A 22,471-nucleotide genomic window follows, 5' to 3' on the forward strand; every position below is an offset into this window, starting at 1 on the left:
ATATTTTCACGATAAGCTTTATGACTATGGTTTCTTCTTGCAATATAACTTTAAAATTTTTTTATATTCTCATACGATAAGAAAATTTTTTTAATTGAAACGTACAAAACATTCAGTTGTGAAATATTTTAAATTTTCCTGTAAACTATTCTCCTCAGCTTTCAATGGGATAAACTTAACCTTAAGCGCAGAGTTATGTAGTTATCGGGTTAGGTTCTTCCATTCTCCATCGAATTTCAGCGCATTGATATCAATACCTAGGTCGCTTAAGTTGATCAAACGCTCTATGCTCAACTTTATATAGCTTTGCTCCTAGTGACAAACGCTGAGATAGTACATTTGTGAAAAAAAAGAAAAAATGTATACATAAAATTAATTTCATTTTCCGCAGCCGACTTTTGTTGCTAAGTTTTTGCAGTCTTTCGACAATAAGCGTAATAGGAAGTGCACCGTAGGGGAACAGAGAGAGGACCGCTTCTCAAATGCTTAAAGTTATTGTAACTTAAGGACATATAGTAGAATTGTCTGAATTTCTTCACCATCGCCGCACCTACACACTACGCTACACTTGAAAATACTGTTGCGCAGAGATATGTTTCTTTACGAACAAATTCATTACTCGAAAGGCTTAATTTTTTCGTACAAAATGTGAAAAAAAGAAATATATATATGAAAATTCCTGAAAGTTATTGATTCTGTAATTCCTGTAATTGACGTCAAAGTTTTACTTTTGCATTCTCGAATTATAAGATAAGTGTCTTGGAAAACAGTTTCTGTAAATATTTTTAAAGGAGAATTTTTGCATTTCCCCTCTTAATTGAAAGAACGTTTATAGAGAGCGTCAAAACTTAAGACAAACTGCATGCATAAATCCCTGTTAAGGTAAATTTTTTGATATTCGTGGCTTATATTGTGCAATATACAATATACTAGATGCTCGCACGTAAACTTGACGCTTTCCAATACAAACAGCGTCGCCACATTAATAGCATGCGATCATGTTTTATATTGGCATCAACTGGTCGCGAAATATTATGGAGACATATTGAAATAAATAAACGTGGCAAAGTAAGAATTTGAATGTAGTTACTAAACTGAGGTTAATGTCATCACAATCGATGTTAAAATATTTAAACTCTTGTTAACCTTTTTTACCTGAGCTTATCATAGACATCGGCATTCAAAATCCAACTGCGCATTTTAACATTCGTTAATTGCTGATATTTTTAATTCAGTCTATAAATTAGAACTTATGTAAACGATGAATCTATCTCAAGTGCTTCTGCATGCTACAACTGTCCCCACAAACTTAATATATTCTTGCATTCTACGTGGTGTAGTACGGTATAAAAAGCGTGCATTTACATATAAAAATGAAGAAATTCAAATTATGCTAAAGAAGTAAACAACTCATCATCTGTCTGCATTCTACTTAAGTAAACCTATATAAATGAAAATGAATTTCTTTATTGCGAGCGTGGAGACTTCCATCAGCAGTTAGATTGAGATCTTCTTTACGCTTAAGAGCTTTGTTTTTTTTTTTTTTTTTTTTCAGAGAGTATAGTAAACTTTTAGCAAATGAGAGGATATTTAAGAGCGCGCAGTGTTGCTTTCGAAATTTCATTTATCTTAAGTTTTGCAACTTTGGAAATATCAAAATTAGAATATGTGGGAAAATCACGTTGATATAGGATAAAAGGTAAAAAAAAAAATTTCAGCGCAGACTTCGAAGAGTTATAATCAGAGCAAGTGTATCGAAGTACGATGTTGTTTTTCGCTGACAGAAGAAAGATTGATGTAGCAACAAGTCGGCAGTAGCTATTTTCATTTTGACAATTACTTGATCCAACTTTCAAACCAATATTAGCAGTAGACTATCAGTTATTGATTACAACTTAGTTGCTTTGAGATTGGTATTCTTTTTATCTGCTAAAAGCGTGTGTTGTGATAGCGACCACTTTCAAATGTGATCGTTGAAACAGACAAATTGTGTCGTTCAGGTAATATTTGTGCTAAGTTCCTATTCTGTAGAACAGTGTTGCGGATACCAATATTTTACAAACAGACATAGGTCTCTGGATACATGGTCTCTGGAATGAAGCAATTTCTTAAAATAAATTTAGCATGAAAAATCTTTAAAGTACTCTTCATAGTTTCACTAGAGAAGCATTTTGTTGGTAGGTAGGTTTTTCGCGACTCTTTAGTTTGGTCCATGAGATATTTATGATTTATGAAAAGTATTATATTAATGAAGATTGGCAAAAAGTAATACTACAGTTTTTCTCTCTGCACAGGGTTGTTTGTGAAATGATTTGACCACTGAAATGTTTCAAAGCTTTTTCTATTAAGATTTCTGTATAAGAAATCTGCTTATAGGTTATAACTTGCAATTTTTCTTAGATATTACGAGCGAGTCTGTTCGGAGTTTTGTGGATTATGGTCATTTTAATTTTTTTTTTTTGTTTTGAAGTCTATAACTAAGAGTATGTATAGAACAGTATTCGATATCTTGTCTTAATTTTCAATATCGATGGCTAGAGGAATATGGCCATTTAGGGCGATTTAGCATCTCAAAGTGATCAAAAATCTAGAGTTTCAATTGATGGCAAACAGAAGAAGAAGTGTGTTTGTAAGTTTTCTACCTACCGAATATATAATATTATATAAGAATATGTGTGTCGGTTGATAAGTTTTCAGAAAATTGTCGGCCTATCTCTTTAAAAGAATCCTTCTCCCCCTAAAAGGGATTTTTGAAAAGTTCATCGACCATAAATTCATTTATGAAGAATTTATACAATTATTTTATATCATTTATGTGACGTCGCGTATGGAACAAAAAAATATGTTTTGTTTTTTATTCGGCAAACTTGTCGAAACGGTTTATAACTTCGGAACATGTTTAATGAATATTGGTCTTAACAATAAGCTTACCATACATGTATGTATATGTTTATATAATTTCAGCAGATTTTGTTTATATTTAAGTAATAGGAGTATATGTTTACAAATGTAATACTTGAAATTTTTATATATATGTATTTATTATAAATAAATATAATATGTATATAAATTAATAGCATATATATGTACTCTCGTTTCCGTATTCTTCTCTATTTATTCATATACATATACATCTACACTTTTATAAACAACATTTTATAACTTTAGTGGAACACAACACATAACTTGTCAGTATTTAATATAAACTATTACATACACAACTATCCAATGACTACGGTAATGATACCGTCACATGTACAGGTAGCGGCCTGCGTTTTTTTTTTTTTTGTTCTTTTTTTTTTCCTTTTTTTTTCTTTACAGTACGTATTATAATAAATTGCAACTAAATGAATGTATTAAACTGTACAACTAAAACTATTGCCAGCAACAACAATACCACCAGCGCCAACACCAAAATGCTATTGACAGTTGGATAATTGTTGGTGTTGTTGTTGTTGTTCTTGTTCTTGTTAATGTTATGGCTGTTACTGTTTTGGACCAAGCAGCCGAAGTTAATTCATTATTGTCCATAGCATTGCCGCGTATTTCAGTTTTACCATAAAACGGCGGTTTACGGGTCACTCCATTGCCATTTATACTGCCAGGTAAACCAATACCAAACTCCAACGTGCCACCGCCGTTGACGGCATTATAATGATGATGTCTACCACCTACAGCGTCTGGTCCCAAGCCCACAACACCCGGCTTGTGGGTGGCATGTTTATGGCTGACACCGTTTGCCGATGTATAGTAAACATTTGGCGTTAATGGTGGCGGCAGCGGTGAATCACTGTCATCGAAATCCTCGGCCGAGCCATACAGATCTTCATCATCCGGTTGATAAGTGACGCGTAATTGTTTCTGCTTTAAAATGTCATTGGTATCCGCATCAGAGCCAACGGCATGTTTATTGCTGGCCGGCACTTTACGATTTGGTCCGGGAATTTCTTTATATAATAGCATGAAAAAAAAAAAAAAACTCTACATATAGTGATATAAAAAGTTTTTGATTATGAAAACTTGCACGGTAAAGAAATTGCAATACGCGTAAACACATGTTTTCTCTTAAGAAACGATTTTTTATAAAAATTGATATTTCTTACTTACCGTATAAACGTATACTGCTGTCAACTTCACCCAAAGAATTTTTCGCAATGCAACGGTACGAGCCGACATCATCTTTATGAAAATTTCTTACAATCATTGTCATTTTCGTTTCATACATTGATTTCGATAATTCCTGTACGTGATATTTTGATGATGACACAATCATTTCACCTGTTGACAAGAGGATTGAAAAAGTTGTCTTTTATTCACTTTTATATAGATAGTCGTATATTTCATATATAATATAAATACGGATTAAAGTTTTGCTACGTGTAAATATATATATATATATATATATAAAGTACTATTTACGTTAATGCACAATCGTTCAGATAAAATTTGTTTAACAATGTTTATATACCGACAAATGAATGTTTGTGTGTGTGTGTGTTTTTCTCTGCGAGCTAGAGGCAGAAAATCTTTAACAGATACGGCTGGTTCTTACTAGCAGCATTCAAGATTCGCCATCCATGGTGCCTACTTACTAAAAACTATCCCCGACACACGCTTCCTCCAGCTTCCCCCGCGGGACGCCTGTTAAGTATTACTTCGAGGAGGCTGGTTGTCGTAAGCGCGCTTGCTATGGTGAAATCTCAATGGAATACACTATTGGCTTTCACTCCCTTTGTTTTCCCGCTGTTTTTCGAGCTGAAGTAGTTCATTGATCACTCTGCTTACAAAGTCTCTTATGGGTCTCTGGGCTTCTCCGTTGGCATTCAACCCCTTCAATATTTCACTCGGTTCTATTTGATGTCTGCCATTCTCGAACATTTTGCATTGAAAGATGCCGGGCAATTTGGCGAATTGTCGTGCCCAAACCTGAAACAGCCATGGCCAGTCAGGAACTGGGTGAGGTAGTAATTTACTTCACCGTGTGGCCTTCCGATCCATTGCGTTACATTTGGGATAAGAACGAACGTCCATCTTCCTTTCGTTGTTTTTTCCCATCGCGATTGCCATATTCTTATCGTCGCTAGCCGCTCTTCTGTTTTCATAGCCTGTTTGGAGGGGGCGCTGGTGCGGTTTGATGGATGCGCTTCATTTCGCCCGCCAAGATATCGATTGGCATGGCGCCAGCAATCACAAGGGCAACTTCCTCCGACACAGTCCGGAACCCGCATATTTGCCTCAGCACACTTGGGCGATATGTTGCCGCCAATTTTGGTACACCGCCTTCACTGTGAGTGTTCCGGCCCAAACTGGGTTTCCAAACATTAAGACCGAAGTTATCACCGGGGCTATTACTTTCCGATTGGTGAATTTTGAGCCTCCAATATTAAATATATATTCTCCGATAATGACGCCTGAATGCCAACGTCTTTCTTAGCCGCTTACTCAACGTGGCGTTTAAAGTTGAGTCAATGGTCGAGTATAACTCCAAGATATTTTAGAGCGGGAGATGACTGCATCATGTGTTGCTTGACTCGGATGCAGCATGTTTCAACGCGCTTTCGGCTGCTTATTAGCACCGCCTCATGCTCTACTATCTCTAGCCCCGCCCCTTCTACCGATGCCATCACTTTAACGATAGCCTCGTTAGCCCTCGTTTCTACCTGCGCAATGCAGTTCGCGACCACTACGATTGCTATATCATCGGCAAAGCCGATAATCGTTGCACCGACAGAAGACTGGCCGTTGTACATTATATTCCACAAGAGAGGACCAAGAACTGATCACAGTGGGACACCCGCCGTTATTTTATGCGACTCTTTTCCATTGTCGCTACAATACACTAACGTGCGGTTCGGAAGGTAGTATATTATTATCTCAAGTATATACCTTGGAACCTGCATTCTTATGAGGGCTTTACGAATGATCCCACAGTCCACCGAATTGAAGCGTTTTTCAAGTCTAGTGTAACGACGGCGCAATACTTTTTATCACCGCCCTTCCATCGATCTCCAGCTATAGCGTCTGGGGCAAGCGTCACGCCATGATTTATGGCATTTACCGTAGACGGCGCTCTTTTGAATTCGTACTGGTTTTCCGAGCGAGTACGTATTTCTTCGACGATTAATACGACTAGCAGGCATTCGCGTAGGGCCGCCTCCAATATCTTGCCGATTGTGTGTAACAGGCAAATTGGTCATTAGGACGATGGCTATTCATCTGGAAGGATCTTTCTTCCAGACACCTTTGCATCATCGTCACGAAGACGTCTGGCCTCTTTCGTATCTGTCCCTTTAAGGCCTTGTTTGGGACTCTGTTCGGGCAAGGAGTTTTTTGTCTCTAATGCTTTTGCAGGCGCTCAAAAGCTTGTCGGCAGTAATTCCTGTTGTTGCTTCATCTTCTCTGGAAGTCCACCAAAACGTACGGCGGCCTCTGCGGAAAAAATGTTGTTACAATTTGCCGGAGCGGGAGCGAACACCACATGTGGCCCTCTCTGTCCTTTGACCTTCTTCAGGCCGACTTTATATGCCGTTCCCCACGGGTTGATATCGGCATCCTGGAATATTCTATCAAAGCTTCTTCTTTTTCTTAGCGCTTATGGCCTCCTTTAAGTCACTGCGCAAGTCTGTGTAGAGTGTAAGCAGTTCATTAAAGTTTGCCCCCGAGCGCTGCACATTTCGCCTGGTTTTCAAGCAGTTCGCTCCCAGGGACCCTATTTTATCTGCCCACCAATAGTACAGGGATCCTCTTCTGCTCGCAACTTTTGTGTGTGTGTATGTGTGCGTGTGTGTGTTTCTACAGCAAAGTATGTAAAGGTGAACTTGCTAACGTATATTCTGTTTTGTAAGGATTTTTTTGGTCGAATTTTGTAAATATTTTTAGACTTTTGCGTACTGCGTATTTGAATGCTGTGTACCAGTCTTGGACCAATTCGTGGGCACTTCTTACTTCAGTAAGTTATACAAAGGAAGCTGAGTGATACAAATTTTTACCCGAACCTTATAAGCGATTCATGAACAAAAAAGTTTCATCAATCAACTGAATCTCTTACTTACTTGGTTAGAAATCGATGACTTGGTAAGTGTCTATGTTTTCGATCAAAGCGAACTACTCATTCGACAATCCTGTGACCGTTCGTTTTTTTATAGGATCTTTAAATTTTCTCAATTACTCATATCTCCGAAAATATTTCGATATTTTATTGTAAGTAGACGCACTTGGTCTAAAAATGCGAAAAGCTCTATCCTGACGAAATAATGATTTTGCCAGAAAATGGCAAAACATTTCGAATATAAATGATACATAGTTGGTTTAATAGAATTAATTTTCCTGAATTTTGGAGAAAGAATGATATGAAAATGAAAAAATTCTTATGGGCATAATGCCTTCCTACACTGACCAAAATTGTTTAAGTAACTGCGAAAGCTGTCTCTCATATTACCTATCGTTAACAGCGGATTTATTAGCAAACCAATTGGGAATATTTTCGAATAGAATTTGAAGTCGACCCTCATTTGGGTAACAGCATTTTGGACACGTCTTCACGGAATTGAAAGTTGTAGACAAATATATGAAGAAATTGTCGAATTATTCAGTTTTTTATCTACTGTGGGCGTGTATTTGGGCAGATTACAATCACCTCTTAGCACTGAATCCTAATCGGCCTATGAGTATTCATATCAAATTTCAGGCTACTGTCTTAATTGTTACAATCTGTGGCAATTCTATCGTTTTACATTTTCATAAAATTCGTTTGAAGATGTGCATTATCTCCCAATCATATTGATTCATCGATAGTGGCGACATCTATATGTCGTATTACGAACTTATTGAGTGATGTCTTAGTTATATCCAAAACGGCAGAGTCTAGTATAAATGACGTGATTGTTATGATTTTCAAAACAATGGAACGACAAATGTTTTGAAGTTAACCTAATAAAAGACATAAAATTAAATCAATTACTCTGGCCATGGAAGCGTCGACACGCAGCAGTAACTGTGACCAGAAAAGATTCCTTTACACTACATCTCCATTACATATTATATCATATGTATTGTATATTGTAAGTTCTCTAAATGGGCTGTTTGGACTCGTCCTCGTTTATGATAGATACGATTTTTTTTTCTAATTATGTGAGTTCTTGAAGCAGTTCACGTGCTTTAAGACTTTAAAATGAAAATATCAACAAAAATTTAGAATGAACTTCATAGAATGAACTTCAGCTTTGATGTCATAACTTGGGAAAGAAGGAAAATTATGACAGTGTTAGTATTCATTGGGCGATCTAAGAATCGATTTCTCTGATTTGACTTGATGTAAGTGATCCAGAAAATTTTAATAGTAAGTGTTTTGAAATCGGAAACGAAAGTTCGAAACGTGGACCATCGATAAGTAGGCTATGAAACATCTATAAATCGATTCATTTACTCCTGCTGAGCAATATACGGCCGCCAAAAGCATTTCTCTCAAAAAGAAAACACTTAAAAAAAATACATGGCAGAAATTCCGCACACGCAGCTAAGTAAAATTTCTACTTCTCCTAACTTCAATGGCATTCGCATATCGTTTAATTTCGCGTACTCCACTATACCGACATATGTAATAAAAGTACAATTAAAAAGCGCTACTAGCGCACAAAGAATCGACCCTGGGTATCTGATTTAAACGACCGGCATTCTAATCACTAGACTGTACGGCAGCTCTTTTTTAATTAAAGCGTCAATAGCTTTAAATGAAAGAAGAACAATATCCATTGACTGAAATTAATGTCTTCTAGAGTGTGATGTGATGAAGATGAGTACTTTTTATAATAAAAATATTCTCACAATCTCTACGGTTAAGCTGAAGTTATAGTCACGCATGTAATTTGAAAATAATGCAACTCGGTTTCGAGCCAGCATGCTTGAAAAAGCTGAAGTTTTCTTACAGATAAACGCACTAAGTAAATCATTTGGATCTGCTTTACGCCTAGAAATTCAAAAAGCTCCACAAGTATAACGGTTTGAAAAAGTTATTTTTATATATATACATATACATATATATATATATATATATATATATATATATATATATACATATACATATATATATATATATATATACATATACATATATATATATATATATATAGATTTATATATATATAGATTTGAATTTTGAAGAAAGAATGTAATGAACTTTTTTCATGAACAGATAAATATTTGAAATGGATGAACATCCGATCATTTTGAATCAATTTTTTTGAGTTTTTCGTTTTTTCTAAATTCAATTAAACCAATTTTTGTGCTACCCATTCACTCTTTTCTTGCTAATACCTGAATTTTAACCACTACGTGAAGCTTGTTTTATACTTTTTAACTTTCTATTTTAATTTTTTTTAATTAAAAATTTTTAAACACAAACAAATATGATTAAATCAAGTGGAAATCTCAAACTGCTTAAGACTGGGCAATGCTTCAGACAATCGAATTGTTAATGTTATATAAAATAGGATAAAAGATTAATGTAACTCCCCCAGGCCAACAGTGACATGCATATTAAAAGTGTGCAAATGTCTAACATGATTGGATTATGTAAAAATGAGATGTCATTTCACAAAAGACAACTAGACAGACGATAATATTTTATCACTTTTAAATTTTTCTTTTGTGAAATGACAACTCGACAGACGATAATATTTTATCACTTTTAAATTATATAAAGGAAATCATGCGTATTTGATCATAAAAAATGCAAAACAATCATTCGAAATTCTAATACAGAGTTACAATCGGCGAGTCCCTTACAGTTCAGAAACTCGTCTACATAATTCTTCGCAGCTATGTACCCGTTGTACTAGGGTTTACGCGAATTTTGTAATGAACGTGTGCTGGCCATTAAACTAACAAAGAAAAAAAAACTTCTTAACACGAAAATGTCACGAAATTTATAAGAAAATTTAAATGGGTCATATGATGTCCTGCTTTTATTGCAAGCCAGTTTTTTCGCACTTTGTCACATCTCATAATAGGCTATGTCAGGTTACGACAACGTTACTGGGTACTTCAGATTAACTTCATTCTCACATAGCCTTTTTTCTTTAGTGCTGCCGTATTTTGGGAGTGGCAATTGCATGCCCAGACGACTTGCACGAAGACATGAGGTGGTCCTAGATGGATTTGTGATGGAAGAATTCAACTTAAGTGTTACGGCCACTGGAGAGCAAGGAGGTATTTGTAGGCTCCCGAGTTATATATTCTTCTATTGGCATATAGTTTACGCCGAATCTTTAGAAGATTGATTGATTTTTGTCGAATTCTTTTGATATTTGATATTGAAGGAATTGTATTAAATACTCTTTTTTTAACTTTTATAAATTTATAAAAAACAATTAAAGCACTTTTAGAAAAATCCAAATTCATAATGTGGTCAGGGCAAGATGACTCAGAGAGACAAGATGTAAAGCGAAATGAAATAAATAATGATTCAAATAATTTGTGAATTAAGTGTCGCTTGCGAGAATTGATGTGTATTTCGAACAGCTTACACAACACACGAATGACCGACCATTATCGTAGCTTGTTGTAAGCTTAGGTCCTAAGCAATTTACAATGAAGATTTTTAATGCAAAATAATTCAATCAGAATTTTTCAGTAATCAAATCAGTACATGGAATGCAATTTTAATCAAAAAAATTGAGCGTTTAGTTCCCAGTTTATATCGGCCAAATTCCTTTTTTACACGGTTCAACAGTTCCCGAAAATTCATACCACTTTCATGTCATGCGTTAAAGCTGACTCTATAGAAAGCCTTATAGAAAGCGAAAATGTATTGAACGTTTTGCATAAATACCAAAAATATATTTAATTTTTTTTCCCCAAATTGGGATATACCAACCACTGCATGCATTTATAAACACGTTTACAATACATTTTTCTAAGGGATAGTGATTTTCCGGCGATTTTGTCACGACCAACAGAATACACTGAGCGTAACGACGGTCCAACATTGACCTTGACGTTAATACATAAGTATTTTTATTTGCTCGTAAGTTTCTTTTACTTTTATTAATAAACATTTGGCGCGTTAGAGTGGCAGTGTCGTGGCTATATGGCGATAGCATGTTTTTTGTTCTTTGCATTTAAACTTTCTTCATATTTTCATCATCATCCATTTATCTTAAATTATGACATACACATACACACACACACACATACTATCAGCTAAAACGTGCAACATATGCCGGAAATGTTTATAAATTATAAAAAAAAAGGAAAGGAAAATGGAAAAAAAGGATCCTTAAACAAGAAACGAATTAATCGCTCTTTTCACTCGAAACTTAGATTTTATGCACTCATTCATTTATGTAAAAGTTTGTATAAACGTTTATTATCAGTGTTCGGGCGCGTGTGTGTTTTATAACTTGTCTACGTATAGATATGTATACCATAAAACACACTAAAGACTCTTACCAGTGTCCTTAATCCAGTAGTTAATTGATTTCGGTGATGCCTCTACGTGACATTCAATTTGAACATCAGTGCCAAGTGGTGCACCGACTAATTGATTTGGTACTTGTATAACTGGATGAACTGTTTTAATGCATAGATGCACATGTGTTCGTTGAGATAATAAAATCAAGCAAGAATGAGAAAGAAAGAGAACATAATAAATCATCATTAAATTGTAAATATTCATATGTATACGTATGTGACAATTATTTAAATATTTATAAATTTATTGTTGGTCATTGAATGGATAGCAAATATGCATAAATAAGAGACGTGATATTTGTATATGTGTAAATAATAGAAAAGTAATCGAAAGTTATATCATTCATAATAAGACTGACTATATATACATTATTTCTCTTGAAACCTGGCTCCTGTTCCGGATTGTTTCTGGATTTCTTGCTGCACTGTCAACAACAGAAGCAAAAAAAAAAAAGCAAAAGCAAAGGTACTCGATATTGCCTTAAATTTTTTGTTAAAATAACGCAAAATTACTTGAGCAGACTTATTTTAGTAGTACGACAATAATAACAACAACAATTGCGATACGTTATGTAACTCGATACGTCAAATATTTCAGAATCGTATTCAGCCGTAATAAGATAGTGCAATAGCCAAGCTGGTTCAGTCTTCTCGAGTTTGAAGTCAACAATGGCGTTGTATAGAAAAAAATCTCCAAGTGGCAATGCGAAATACGCGCTTGCGAAACAATTTCTAACAAAAAGATATCTTTACTTCTAAGAGGGAAATTTTATTTATTTTTTTACAATCCATCGCTCCGGAGATACCGCCTACACAAAACTATTCTCAAAAAGTCGTGGTCAAAAAGAAAAACAGATAGCGAGCTGTTGTATTTTAGCAGATATATGCCCTATCGGAAGGTGTTATGCTTATACCGACTGAGCTACGACCAAGTATGGTCTAATCGCTCTGAGATTTGAACACGCGAACATCGATTTGGTTGTCGCGAATCTTATCTTCTTCGCTAACCAAATATGGCAGCAACAAGAACCAGAGTAAAACAGTACGAGGACAATATCAGCGAAGTAGGGACATATTAATATAAGAGTCCGACCTGTGCTCTCAAATATGTTATGTTTTCATAGCTTCTCATTGTGTTGTGCAGCATTTATGGTGCAAAATTGTGTTAAGTTTGTGTGGATATATGCAACACTCAGAAAGACTTGAGAGAGACGCTTCAGGATTATTTTCTGAGTTCGATATAAACCTTTCTATCCAGCCTGTTTCCTTGTATTCAACCTATAGAGCGTAATTTTTGAGACATTTTCATGTTTTGCGTTTTAGCCCAATGCTTCAGATCGGAACACTCCTTCGAGCATTTCCCATATAATGCCCTATTTTGCAAAATTCTCATATGAAAAGTGTAGAGCTGTCTGGGGAATTTAATGGTGGTCTATGGCCCACTGTACTGTTTTTACGATTTGCACCACTATTGTAGCGTAGAATGCGCTTTTGTGAATTTAGGCGTTTATTCAAATTCTATTTGAGATTAAGTTAGCATCACTGAATTGCGTTTTTTGGGTTAATGTAGGTTTTATGAGCAAATCTTAGGAGATCTGTTTGCAGGATCTTATATTTATAATGCATTTTCAGATTTTCTCGGTTCGTATATTACGATGTAAGCTTCTTGGCCCAACTGGTTTTGCCTTCTGCAAATATTCTGCTTTTATACCCTTCTACACATAAGCAGCAAGTGTCCAGTTCTATTGTGACATTTCCGTATCCATTTTTTTCTACCTAGGGAATCTTTTTCCCAGACGCCAGCTTCGTCGACAGATAAAGTTTAGTCTTCATGTAATTGATTTCATCAAATGCGGGATATTCGTAATACTGTATTTAAACCGTTTTTACTCGCTACGATAACCAAATATCGTAATTTAGTGGTGATCCTCAAAACCGGCCAACATCACAATATTTTTGCTTACCCTTACCCATCGTGTTACCTTCGAGCGAATATGGACCGCGATGATTTTTGCTATTCGACGAGACAATTACGTACTGTTTAGCAATAATGCAATTACGGTTTGCCAATTAGATTCAGCTTACATATAGCAATTGGACTTATGCACTGAGCTATTTATTTACGTGCGCGCTTCTGTCGCTGTCTATAAAAAATATTTATTACCTGAGGCCATTACGCGGAGTTTACGAATAACATGTGTAGGAATATTCTATGTCTACTATATGGAACTCAACGGTATTGTCGCTTACACTTAGCTGCTTGTCTATCGTTGGTTGCAAACGTTTTCAATCATTAGGACACTAGCTAGCGATACTTCATATGTTGTGTGTTCAAAACACATAAATAATGCTTTTTGAATGTTACTTGTCAACTATGTTCAGTGTGTCATATGTATATCGTTCGATTATATCATATAATTATATAAAGTCAACTATATAAGTGCACCTCTGTTCACTATACAAATTCAATCAATCCATTCAGCATTTGGACGTCTCTTATTCTCTATTATCAGCAATTTCGTTATCACATAAGAGTCTTTATTTTATTTCATAAGTTAATAATTTTTTTCCGCTTAAAATTATTGTCAGTTAGGACACATGAGTACCGATGCATACAGTTGTCAGTGGTTGCTTTTTTTTGTCAACTTTAAGCTTACCGCGTAATAGTGTTTTGAACTATAAGCCTCTTATACATCTTATATTACATATGCAAAGCTTCTGCATTATTTATAAAAAATAATGAACGGAAAATAATCGCTTTATAGCATATCTTGTACACGGATCAATTTGAAAATTTTTACCTGTTAAACACCGAAACGTCTGAATTGAATGATGCGGACAATTTATACGTATCTAATTGCGGAAGTCCTAATCAATATTCGGCACAAGATTTATTTAGACAATTTTGGGTATTTTAAAGAAACTTAGGGGATGTGCTCCATTCGCGCAATACTTTAATCGTCAGAAAGAGCAGAGGAAAGAAAAAGAAATAGGGAGGTATTGGCTGCAGCTTAGTGACTTTGTACCGAATCGGTAATCGGTGCCTTTACCGACTGAGCATTTACTATACCTACGAGCAAACAAAACTCTATCGAACTTGAAATTTGAGCCCACGAACACTGACATCGTAGTTTTGATTCTTACCTGATTTTAACGTTTGAAATAAGTTTCAATTTTTTGGTCCAATATATGCGTCGTGCAGAGTGTCAATATTAAATTGACTGGCAGATAGTTAAGATCGTTAATCTTGTAAACCGAATCGCAAAACTCGTATTCATCAACAGGAAGCATAGCAACCTTGCAATGAAATGGACTTAGTTAACAAATACTTTCCGGATCTAGGAGTGCTTTGATATCAAAGTTCCTCGAAACGTTATTATTTCTATTCATATTCTTTCAGTCTGCTTTACTCGGGTGAATGCAGAAAATTTTGTGAGTTATATGCTCGTTTACATTTCATTGATTTTTAAAGTTTTCTTTTTGCATTTTTCATTTGAGACTCTCAGGTAAAACGGAATTAAAACCACAAAACACTTTAATGTCCATATCTACACTCACATGGTATGTGTGTATGTGTGTTTTTGCAGCAAATGTGTATATTGTGTAAATTATTGTCACTTTGTATGCTACACAAGATTGTTGTTGGTTACTGTGTGTATGGACACAGATCGACAAATAACTTGGATAGCCAAGCAAACAACAACTATATTACCAGACAGTAGTCATCATATATATGTATATATATATATATATATATATATATATATATATATATCTGCAAGATACTACACATTTGTACGTATAGACAGACACACACGTTTCTATTCGAATTTATAGAATCATGCATGCGGTTTGCTTGTGTAGGCATTGCTGGATTTTTGTGTGTTAAAGGTTTTTGAACAATACACTCAAATTTGTGGTTTTACTTGTCAATTGATTGCATTAGTTTGGGCCTATGCATGTATCTTTTTGTCAACCCCTACTGTCTATATGTTATGCTCTACGATAGATTTGAATGTATTTATGATTTCATTTCTTAAATTCGAAATATTTTTCGAGAGAAAATTAAGTCTCTGCTAGTCGTTGTGTGTGTGTGTGTGTGTGTGTGTGTTCTATTTACCAATTTTTATTCAATTTTGGATACATCTTCGGATAACAAGAGCTATAACCAACCAAGTTCTTTTTATGCACCAGGATGAAAATTTTAAAGTGATGTGATTTTAATTGATTTGTATGCTCGAGTGCATATGTCATCGTGTATGCGTTGATGTGTGTACGTGCATGCGTGTATGCGTGCGTATGTGTGTATGTAAATGAATATTTTGTGGTCATCTCATGTCAATAGACTTGAAAAAGTTGATTTAATTGAAATTTTAAAAGGTAGCAACTAACCCTAACCCCTACAGCAACATATTCATTATATTGTGCAACAAAAAAAAAAAAAAAAACACTGCCTCTCTTCCCCTTAGACGTTTTCTTTTTCTTTTTCGTTTTTTTTTTTTTTTTGTTTTCTTTTTATCCTTTCATATTTGTTATTGCTATCGTTGCTGTTATTGTTGTTTAAATAAAAATGATTTTAAATTGCAAGAAAATTTCTTCGAGAGAATTAAAACGAAATGTTTAATTTAATTTTATACTTGATTAAAATAACTTTATAGGACAGGGAACTTTTCGACAAAATTTCTCTTCTCTTCTGCACTAAAAAATTTTCATTTAATCTGATTTCAATATTCAATATTTAATGCATTTACAAATGTTCGAGAAATTTCTTGTAAATTCAGAAAAAAAAAAAAGGTTTCAGTTGATGATGTTGTGGTTGAAATTTTTGCTTTATATACAATCTTATCATAAGGAATTAATTGCAAAATTGTGCTTAGCATCGAGATGTAGATGTCAAATTAGTTTCATATAATCAAATTAACACTTTTACCTTTGAAACGTACATTATCCAATGAAATGCTCATCTGCATGCATTTATTAGAATTGATACCATTTTTTATACCTATCACCGAAGGATGGGGGGTTAATTCATTTTGTCAAAGCGTTTGCAACGCCCAGGAAGAAGCTTTGGAAAGCCGACAAACAATCATCAAATTCTGAATCGATTCAAGCATGTCCGTCTGCCCATCTGTGTTATGTCTGTTATAAGCATTGTTCCGGCCGTAAAAGTCAACCCATCAACTTCACAGCTAACGACGTCAAATTTGGCAGAAACCCTTGATTTTCTTGTACACAGGTTAATTATAAAAATGGGCCAAATCGGTCGAAGGACACGCCCACAACAGCGCCGCGTTTACTGAGAACACCTCTGCTTATCAAAGGAATAAAAAATTGATTCTTTGCTCATTACTTATAAACTAGAGCAGATAAATGTACAAGTTGAATTTAAATTTCATATTCTATGGTGCTGCGGTACCTCTAGAAAATGAAAAAAATTAATCACGTTTATCCAATATTATAATGTATAAAAAATTTAATCTTTTTTCAAACACCCTTATAACGCGCAGAAACAAACTTCAGAAACCCCATAAAATGTATAAATTCTTGGTCAGGTTCATATTTGTCTGTCCATCTAACCGTCTGCTCAACTGTGTAGAATCTGTGGTAAAGATTCTCCAATTACCTGAAATGAAGATATCGCCTACGAGCTTGCAAAAGAATTTGGAAGTGATCTGGGCCTTGCACGCCAACGCCTCTATACGACAAAAACTTTTATCTTGAAAATGGAAAAAATCGCGTCACCCACTCCATATTACGCAGCATGAAAATTTAAAACCTCTACTTGCTTTTGTCTTTTTTAGAACAATGGTGACGGGTATGAAAGAGTCGGCCACGACCAAATTTGCTTTTCTTAGTTGTTTTGCGTTACACATTTTAATACCTTCCACAATTCGTATTATATTGCCGTTATGGAAATGGTTGCAATAAGAAAAAAAAGAGGATTTGTGTTAGACCTGACTTTTATTATCAATCAATTGATTTGGAGTCTCCACGTATTTTTACTTTAACTAAATCCGCCTGAGTAGCCGAAGGCGAAGAATCTCCACTAGCAAGTCAATGGTCGTCGGTTCGAATCTCAAGTGCGGTAGAGTTTCTAATAAAAAGCCGATAGCCTTAAATGCTAATGCTTTTAAGTGTTTAGTTTTAGAATTTATTTCTTTGGCGAAATTAATAATAATAATAATAATAATAATAATACTTTAACTAAACTAGAAAAATTTCGGTATAGTTGTTTAAAGAACGAAACTGATGTTTTTCTACATAGTAAACGAGTGATTTCAGGTCGGTCAGCGCCATTCGCTTGTATTTTTAAGCTATTTTCAATGTATTCTACAAGTATAGTGTTTTACGTGGCTGCATGTAAGCCGCAAAGGAAAGCGATCGCTTGCGAAATATAGATTATTGTGGGACGTTTTATGAGCGACTTTGCTCTAAATATGTAGTATGGAATAACTAGTAGGGACGTTTTTCTTTGCACCACCGAAACATTATAGCAGTATAGCAGTGCGAATATACTTCGTTGGCATTTCGTTAACTGAGAGAATCAATCAGATGCTGGCAGCTCGTAAGACTGAGAGCCGATCCCGGCAAATACGTCCGTCTGGGCGTTTATTTGTCTGCTTTTGTTGCTGCCCGTTATTTAAACTAGTGTGTCGTCATACGGTTCTTTAGTAAAATTAATACATTTGTACGGGTATGATCGGTTGCCAAGTTTTGTGCATTGGTGCAATGATACAATCATATTCCTGATCTATATCGCTTCTGGGTGTGTCTAAACGCTACAAGTATATATGGTGTAGTTTTATTTTTCCTTTTTTTTCTACTTTTTCTCTCTCTCTCTCTCTCTCTCTCTCACTCTCACTCACTCACTCTCTCTCTCTGTATCCTTTATTCATTTATGCATATTATCGTGTTAAAAGTTCCTCCTTTTTTTGATTGATTGGAAAGATTATTAAATTTCTAATTAAAATTTTGATAGTCTATGTATAATCTTAAGAGTTTTTTCTCTGGCTATTTTATTATAGCCGAAGTAAATACATATATAAGTAAAAAGTGATAAATATATAAGAGAAATATATAAGTCTGTGGAATTTTCAATATAATGTTTAGTTAGTTTTAAACTTCAATGCATCTAACATCAATTTTGATCGTCTAATGGTTCAAAACTTAATACGTGTACTTATAATTGTGAATATCTAAGGTTTGTTTTAGAAAGAATACATTTTTCCTGCTTGCTTGCTACTTAAACAAGTAAAAAAATCCCATTATATACATAGAGAGATGAAATCGTCTCTGCAATAGCGGAATCAAAGAATCTCTCCCATCATGATTAACGTTTGCTAGTGCAATCTTTAACATAAGGCAAGAAGTAATATCTCGAGGATGTTTTAACATGTGAATTATAAATTTGCGATATGTTAAAAACATTTGATAGATCTCTGGCACATATTATACATAAGCGGCGAAATTAAAAAAAAAAAAAAAGAGAAAAGGCTTTTAAATGCAATGAAGTGAACTTTAAAAACAACGATAGCGCAACAACTTTTACAGCGCGTTGAACTTTAATTTTAAAATGAACATGCAAGATGCACTGCGTTTAGTAAGCAGGGACTCCAAACGAATTTTGAAATATATTGGATATATATACATATAAAAAAGAAAAAAAAAAAAAACGAAACGAAATTAATTCCCCTATTGAAAGGCTGTTACATAGTATTGTTACATAGTTACATAGTCTTTGCAATTACTAACCGCATACATCACTATCCAACATCGACACAAATTCATATACACCAGAAACCCACACAAGACCACATGGTAGGTTAATGCAGTAAAATTGTGAAATCAACATTTTTGAATGGCAGACGACTGAAAATTGAAAGTAAAAAAATTTCTAAAATGCGCTACTAAATCTCTACTGCTATGACTACTAGTAATGGTTGAATAAATGATAGAATGTTTGGCATTTGCATATGCACACGTTCATGTGCACGCATATTATAGTTTGAATTGTTCTAGTGTCTATAAGGGCACATACGAAGTGTTGCTTATTCATTCATGTGATGTCCATTTAAGTTGGAGTGTCGCAAAAAAAAGGAAAAAAGCAAAAAAGAAAAAAAAACAACAACAACAACAACAACAAGTGTTGTTGCACATTAAGTATTCCGCAACCTTGATAGTAAACGAAGAACTAAGTAAAGTTAAACTCTGCAAATGAAGCCATGATAGAATAGAAGTATAAGATAGAGGTAGCGACATCAGCGGTGTAACGGCATATGGTAAATGAGGTAGGATTACGGGAGAATTTAAACTTTTTGTTATATGCGAGTAAAGAAGTAAAGAAGCGAGTTCGATTGGCTTTCGACCAAGGGATGCAGAAATTTCAAAATTTATTTCAAAAATTATTCAAAGGTCCATCACATTCTCAGAATAATGGAGAACATATTAAGCAATATCGAAAATTGTTTTTACACGCAGGCTCTCTGCATATAAGATTTCTTATTAGGAGCCGCGTTTCTAATCACAATTAATTCCGGTTAAGATAAATTATAATGCAATGAATATCGTTATTCTCTCTTGTTACGTACATTGTTGTGCTATGATGATCGTTCGACTTAAGTTCTATATTACCCATTATTTTGTATGAACATAGGTTCAAAACTCTTCCTGTCTATAAATTGGTGGGAGAAAATTTAGTTATTTCCTGCCCATATTTACAACGCACACAATATAAACAACACAATAATATCTTGGTCCCTTCTATATCAATGTCGTAGAGGTAGTAGAATATTATGCATATATATACATATATAAAATAAGCTTACTCGGGAAAAGGCGTAGCAATTGTCAATTGGTGCTAGCCCATTGAAGAGCACCGTGTTTAAGCAAAAGTTTTGAAAAACATTATTGTCTTATCACTAACATCTAATATATGGTAGGCGTTGACTGACTGAAATCTTAAAAAGAATGTGAAAGTGAAAAATGACATAACCTCGAAAGAAGCAAATAAGCAAAGAAGCAAACTAAAATCATTCAATTCTATCTATAAAAGTGCCCTATGATAATAATAATAAATTTTTTCTCAGTGTATTCGTACGTAAAGAGTAGGCTAAATAAAGTAGTTACGTATTCTGTTGTACTAGGTGTGCTGCTGTTTGGGAGCAAGAGCCGAAATAGGGTGAAATAGTCAAACTTTGGCATGAACTAACGAAAGGTTACGCATATGTGTTTGTCCGTTTACATACAAATATGTATAAATGACTTGATGCGTGCACATATATGTGAGTGTGATGGAAATTGCGTTAGTTTTCACTGCCACATTGTGGGCATTGTCCTGTCTGGGTGTTATATTACTAGATATCAGATGCAACTTTCAAGTGATGATGATCATAATGATAATGATGATGATACCGATGACAAATATTAAGTCTTGTTTGTCCCTATGAACTTTGGTGGGAGAGTGTGCAGGTCTGTTTGACAGACATAAAGGCACGGATATAGGTAGATAGATGTGTATGCGTTCGCTCTCAGGCAGACAAAGCGAACTTGTGTCAAATTACGGTGAATTTATTTAGCAGAAATTTCTTATTGATGTTCTCTCCCTCTCTCTCTCTCTCTCTCTCTCTCTCTCTCTCTTAGCTTACGTGATTTTTCATTACTTCTTTAAAAGATTATTTTTCTCTCGCCTCAATTGAAGTTCATTTTCAAATTTTTACATAAAAATTCTTCTTCTTGGTATTATTAAATTGCACGCGTTTAGACTAGAAAGAATACATTTAATAAAGCGTATACATGTATATATTGAGTATCGTTCATAGGTATTTTTTTGTTATGAGTTAAAGATAATACTAATTACATCCTTTGAAAATTTTATGTCGGATGTTATGCATCTGATGGATTCTTTTCTTATTTGGTTTGCGACTTTCTTCAGTATATAATGTAATATGCATTTCCGTTGTGATGTCATGCATGTTATGCATACTTGTATATAACTGAGAAGAACAGCTTTCCGAGTTGGAAAGAAAAAGACCCACATAATATTTGTCTTCTGTTACAACATATAGGTAATAATTCTTTGCTTGTAAGGCAATGCTTTGGATTCTTCGCATCAGAATAAAGTAACGAAATAATGTGTATATATATTTTATAGGAAGCTTTTATTGCACACAAGAAAAACCGAATTTATTGTTAGCTCTACGTTATTGTAATTGGATTTTAATTACAAACGAAACAAAGATAAGCAGAAAAAAATTATATTCGCTTCCCGAGCGAATCTTTGACGCTCCTTACCTCATACCGATACGTAGGACTTATAAGGTGTTTTATTTATTGTGGGCGTTATAACATAATTGCTCGAAACTCAAAAATCTCTCATAAGTCTCTCATAAGTGGACTCTAACTGCGAACCACGTGTAAATCTAAGCTGTATTCATCGCAACTCTTTTTCAATCCCCCTCCGTGTTTTCAAAAAGGATCGATTAGATCACTTAAAGGGGGATGTTGCCTTTTTTTTCATCCTATTTATGGGAACTTTCGACGTCAATCGAATAAGAGTTTTTTTATGGACATCATCGAAGGATGAGTGGTATATTAATTTTGTCAAAACGTTTACAACGCCCAGAAGAAAGCATCAGAGACCTCTCAAGGTATATATGTTCTTGATTACGCGATGCTGTAGCATCTGTAAACAAAAATGGAAAAAATTGACCACGCCTATGCAATATTTTAGTGCATTCAAATTTAATTTTATTTTTTAATACTTTTATACCAAGCAGAAACAAGCTTCCCAAACTCCATAAAATGTATAAATGCCTGGCCGGACTCCTTCATTTCCGTCCTTCATTTAGAGATCTTATTAAGGTGCGTTTGAAAGGCGTATCAGTGACGTGTTCAGCCTATGGCATATTTGACAAGTCAATAATATGGAGCACAGGGCCGGATATCTTCCATTTTGCGCAGTGCCCGCATTGATTTTACAGATGCCTGATATTCCGCTGCTTAC

General features: G+C 34.7%; 1 protein-coding gene across 1 annotated transcript in view; it reads right to left on the reverse strand.

Annotated features, from left to right (window-relative positions):
* Window positions 1–3,016: 3,016 nt before the first annotated feature.
* The window catches only part of LOC119637487 (lachesin), a 101,884-nt gene continuing 82,429 nt past the window's right edge, over window positions 3,017–22,471 (reverse strand). The window contains exons 7-9 of the mRNA XM_038033519.1: window positions 11,449–11,568; window positions 4,108–4,278; window positions 3,017–3,947 (exon numbers count right to left, since the gene is read on the reverse strand). Coding sequence (XP_037889447.1) covers window positions 3,376–3,947; window positions 4,108–4,278; window positions 11,449–11,568 — 863 coding nt within the window. The 3' untranslated portion in view covers window positions 3,017–3,375. The remainder of the gene's footprint in view (window positions 3,948–4,107; window positions 4,279–11,448; window positions 11,569–22,471) is intronic.

This window comes from Glossina fuscipes, unplaced genomic scaffold (assembly GCF_014805625.2).
Source record: "Glossina fuscipes isolate IAEA_lab_2018 unplaced genomic scaffold, Yale_Gfus_2 59, whole genome shotgun sequence".
Taxonomy (NCBI): Eukaryota; Metazoa; Arthropoda; class Insecta; order Diptera; family Glossinidae; genus Glossina; species Glossina fuscipes.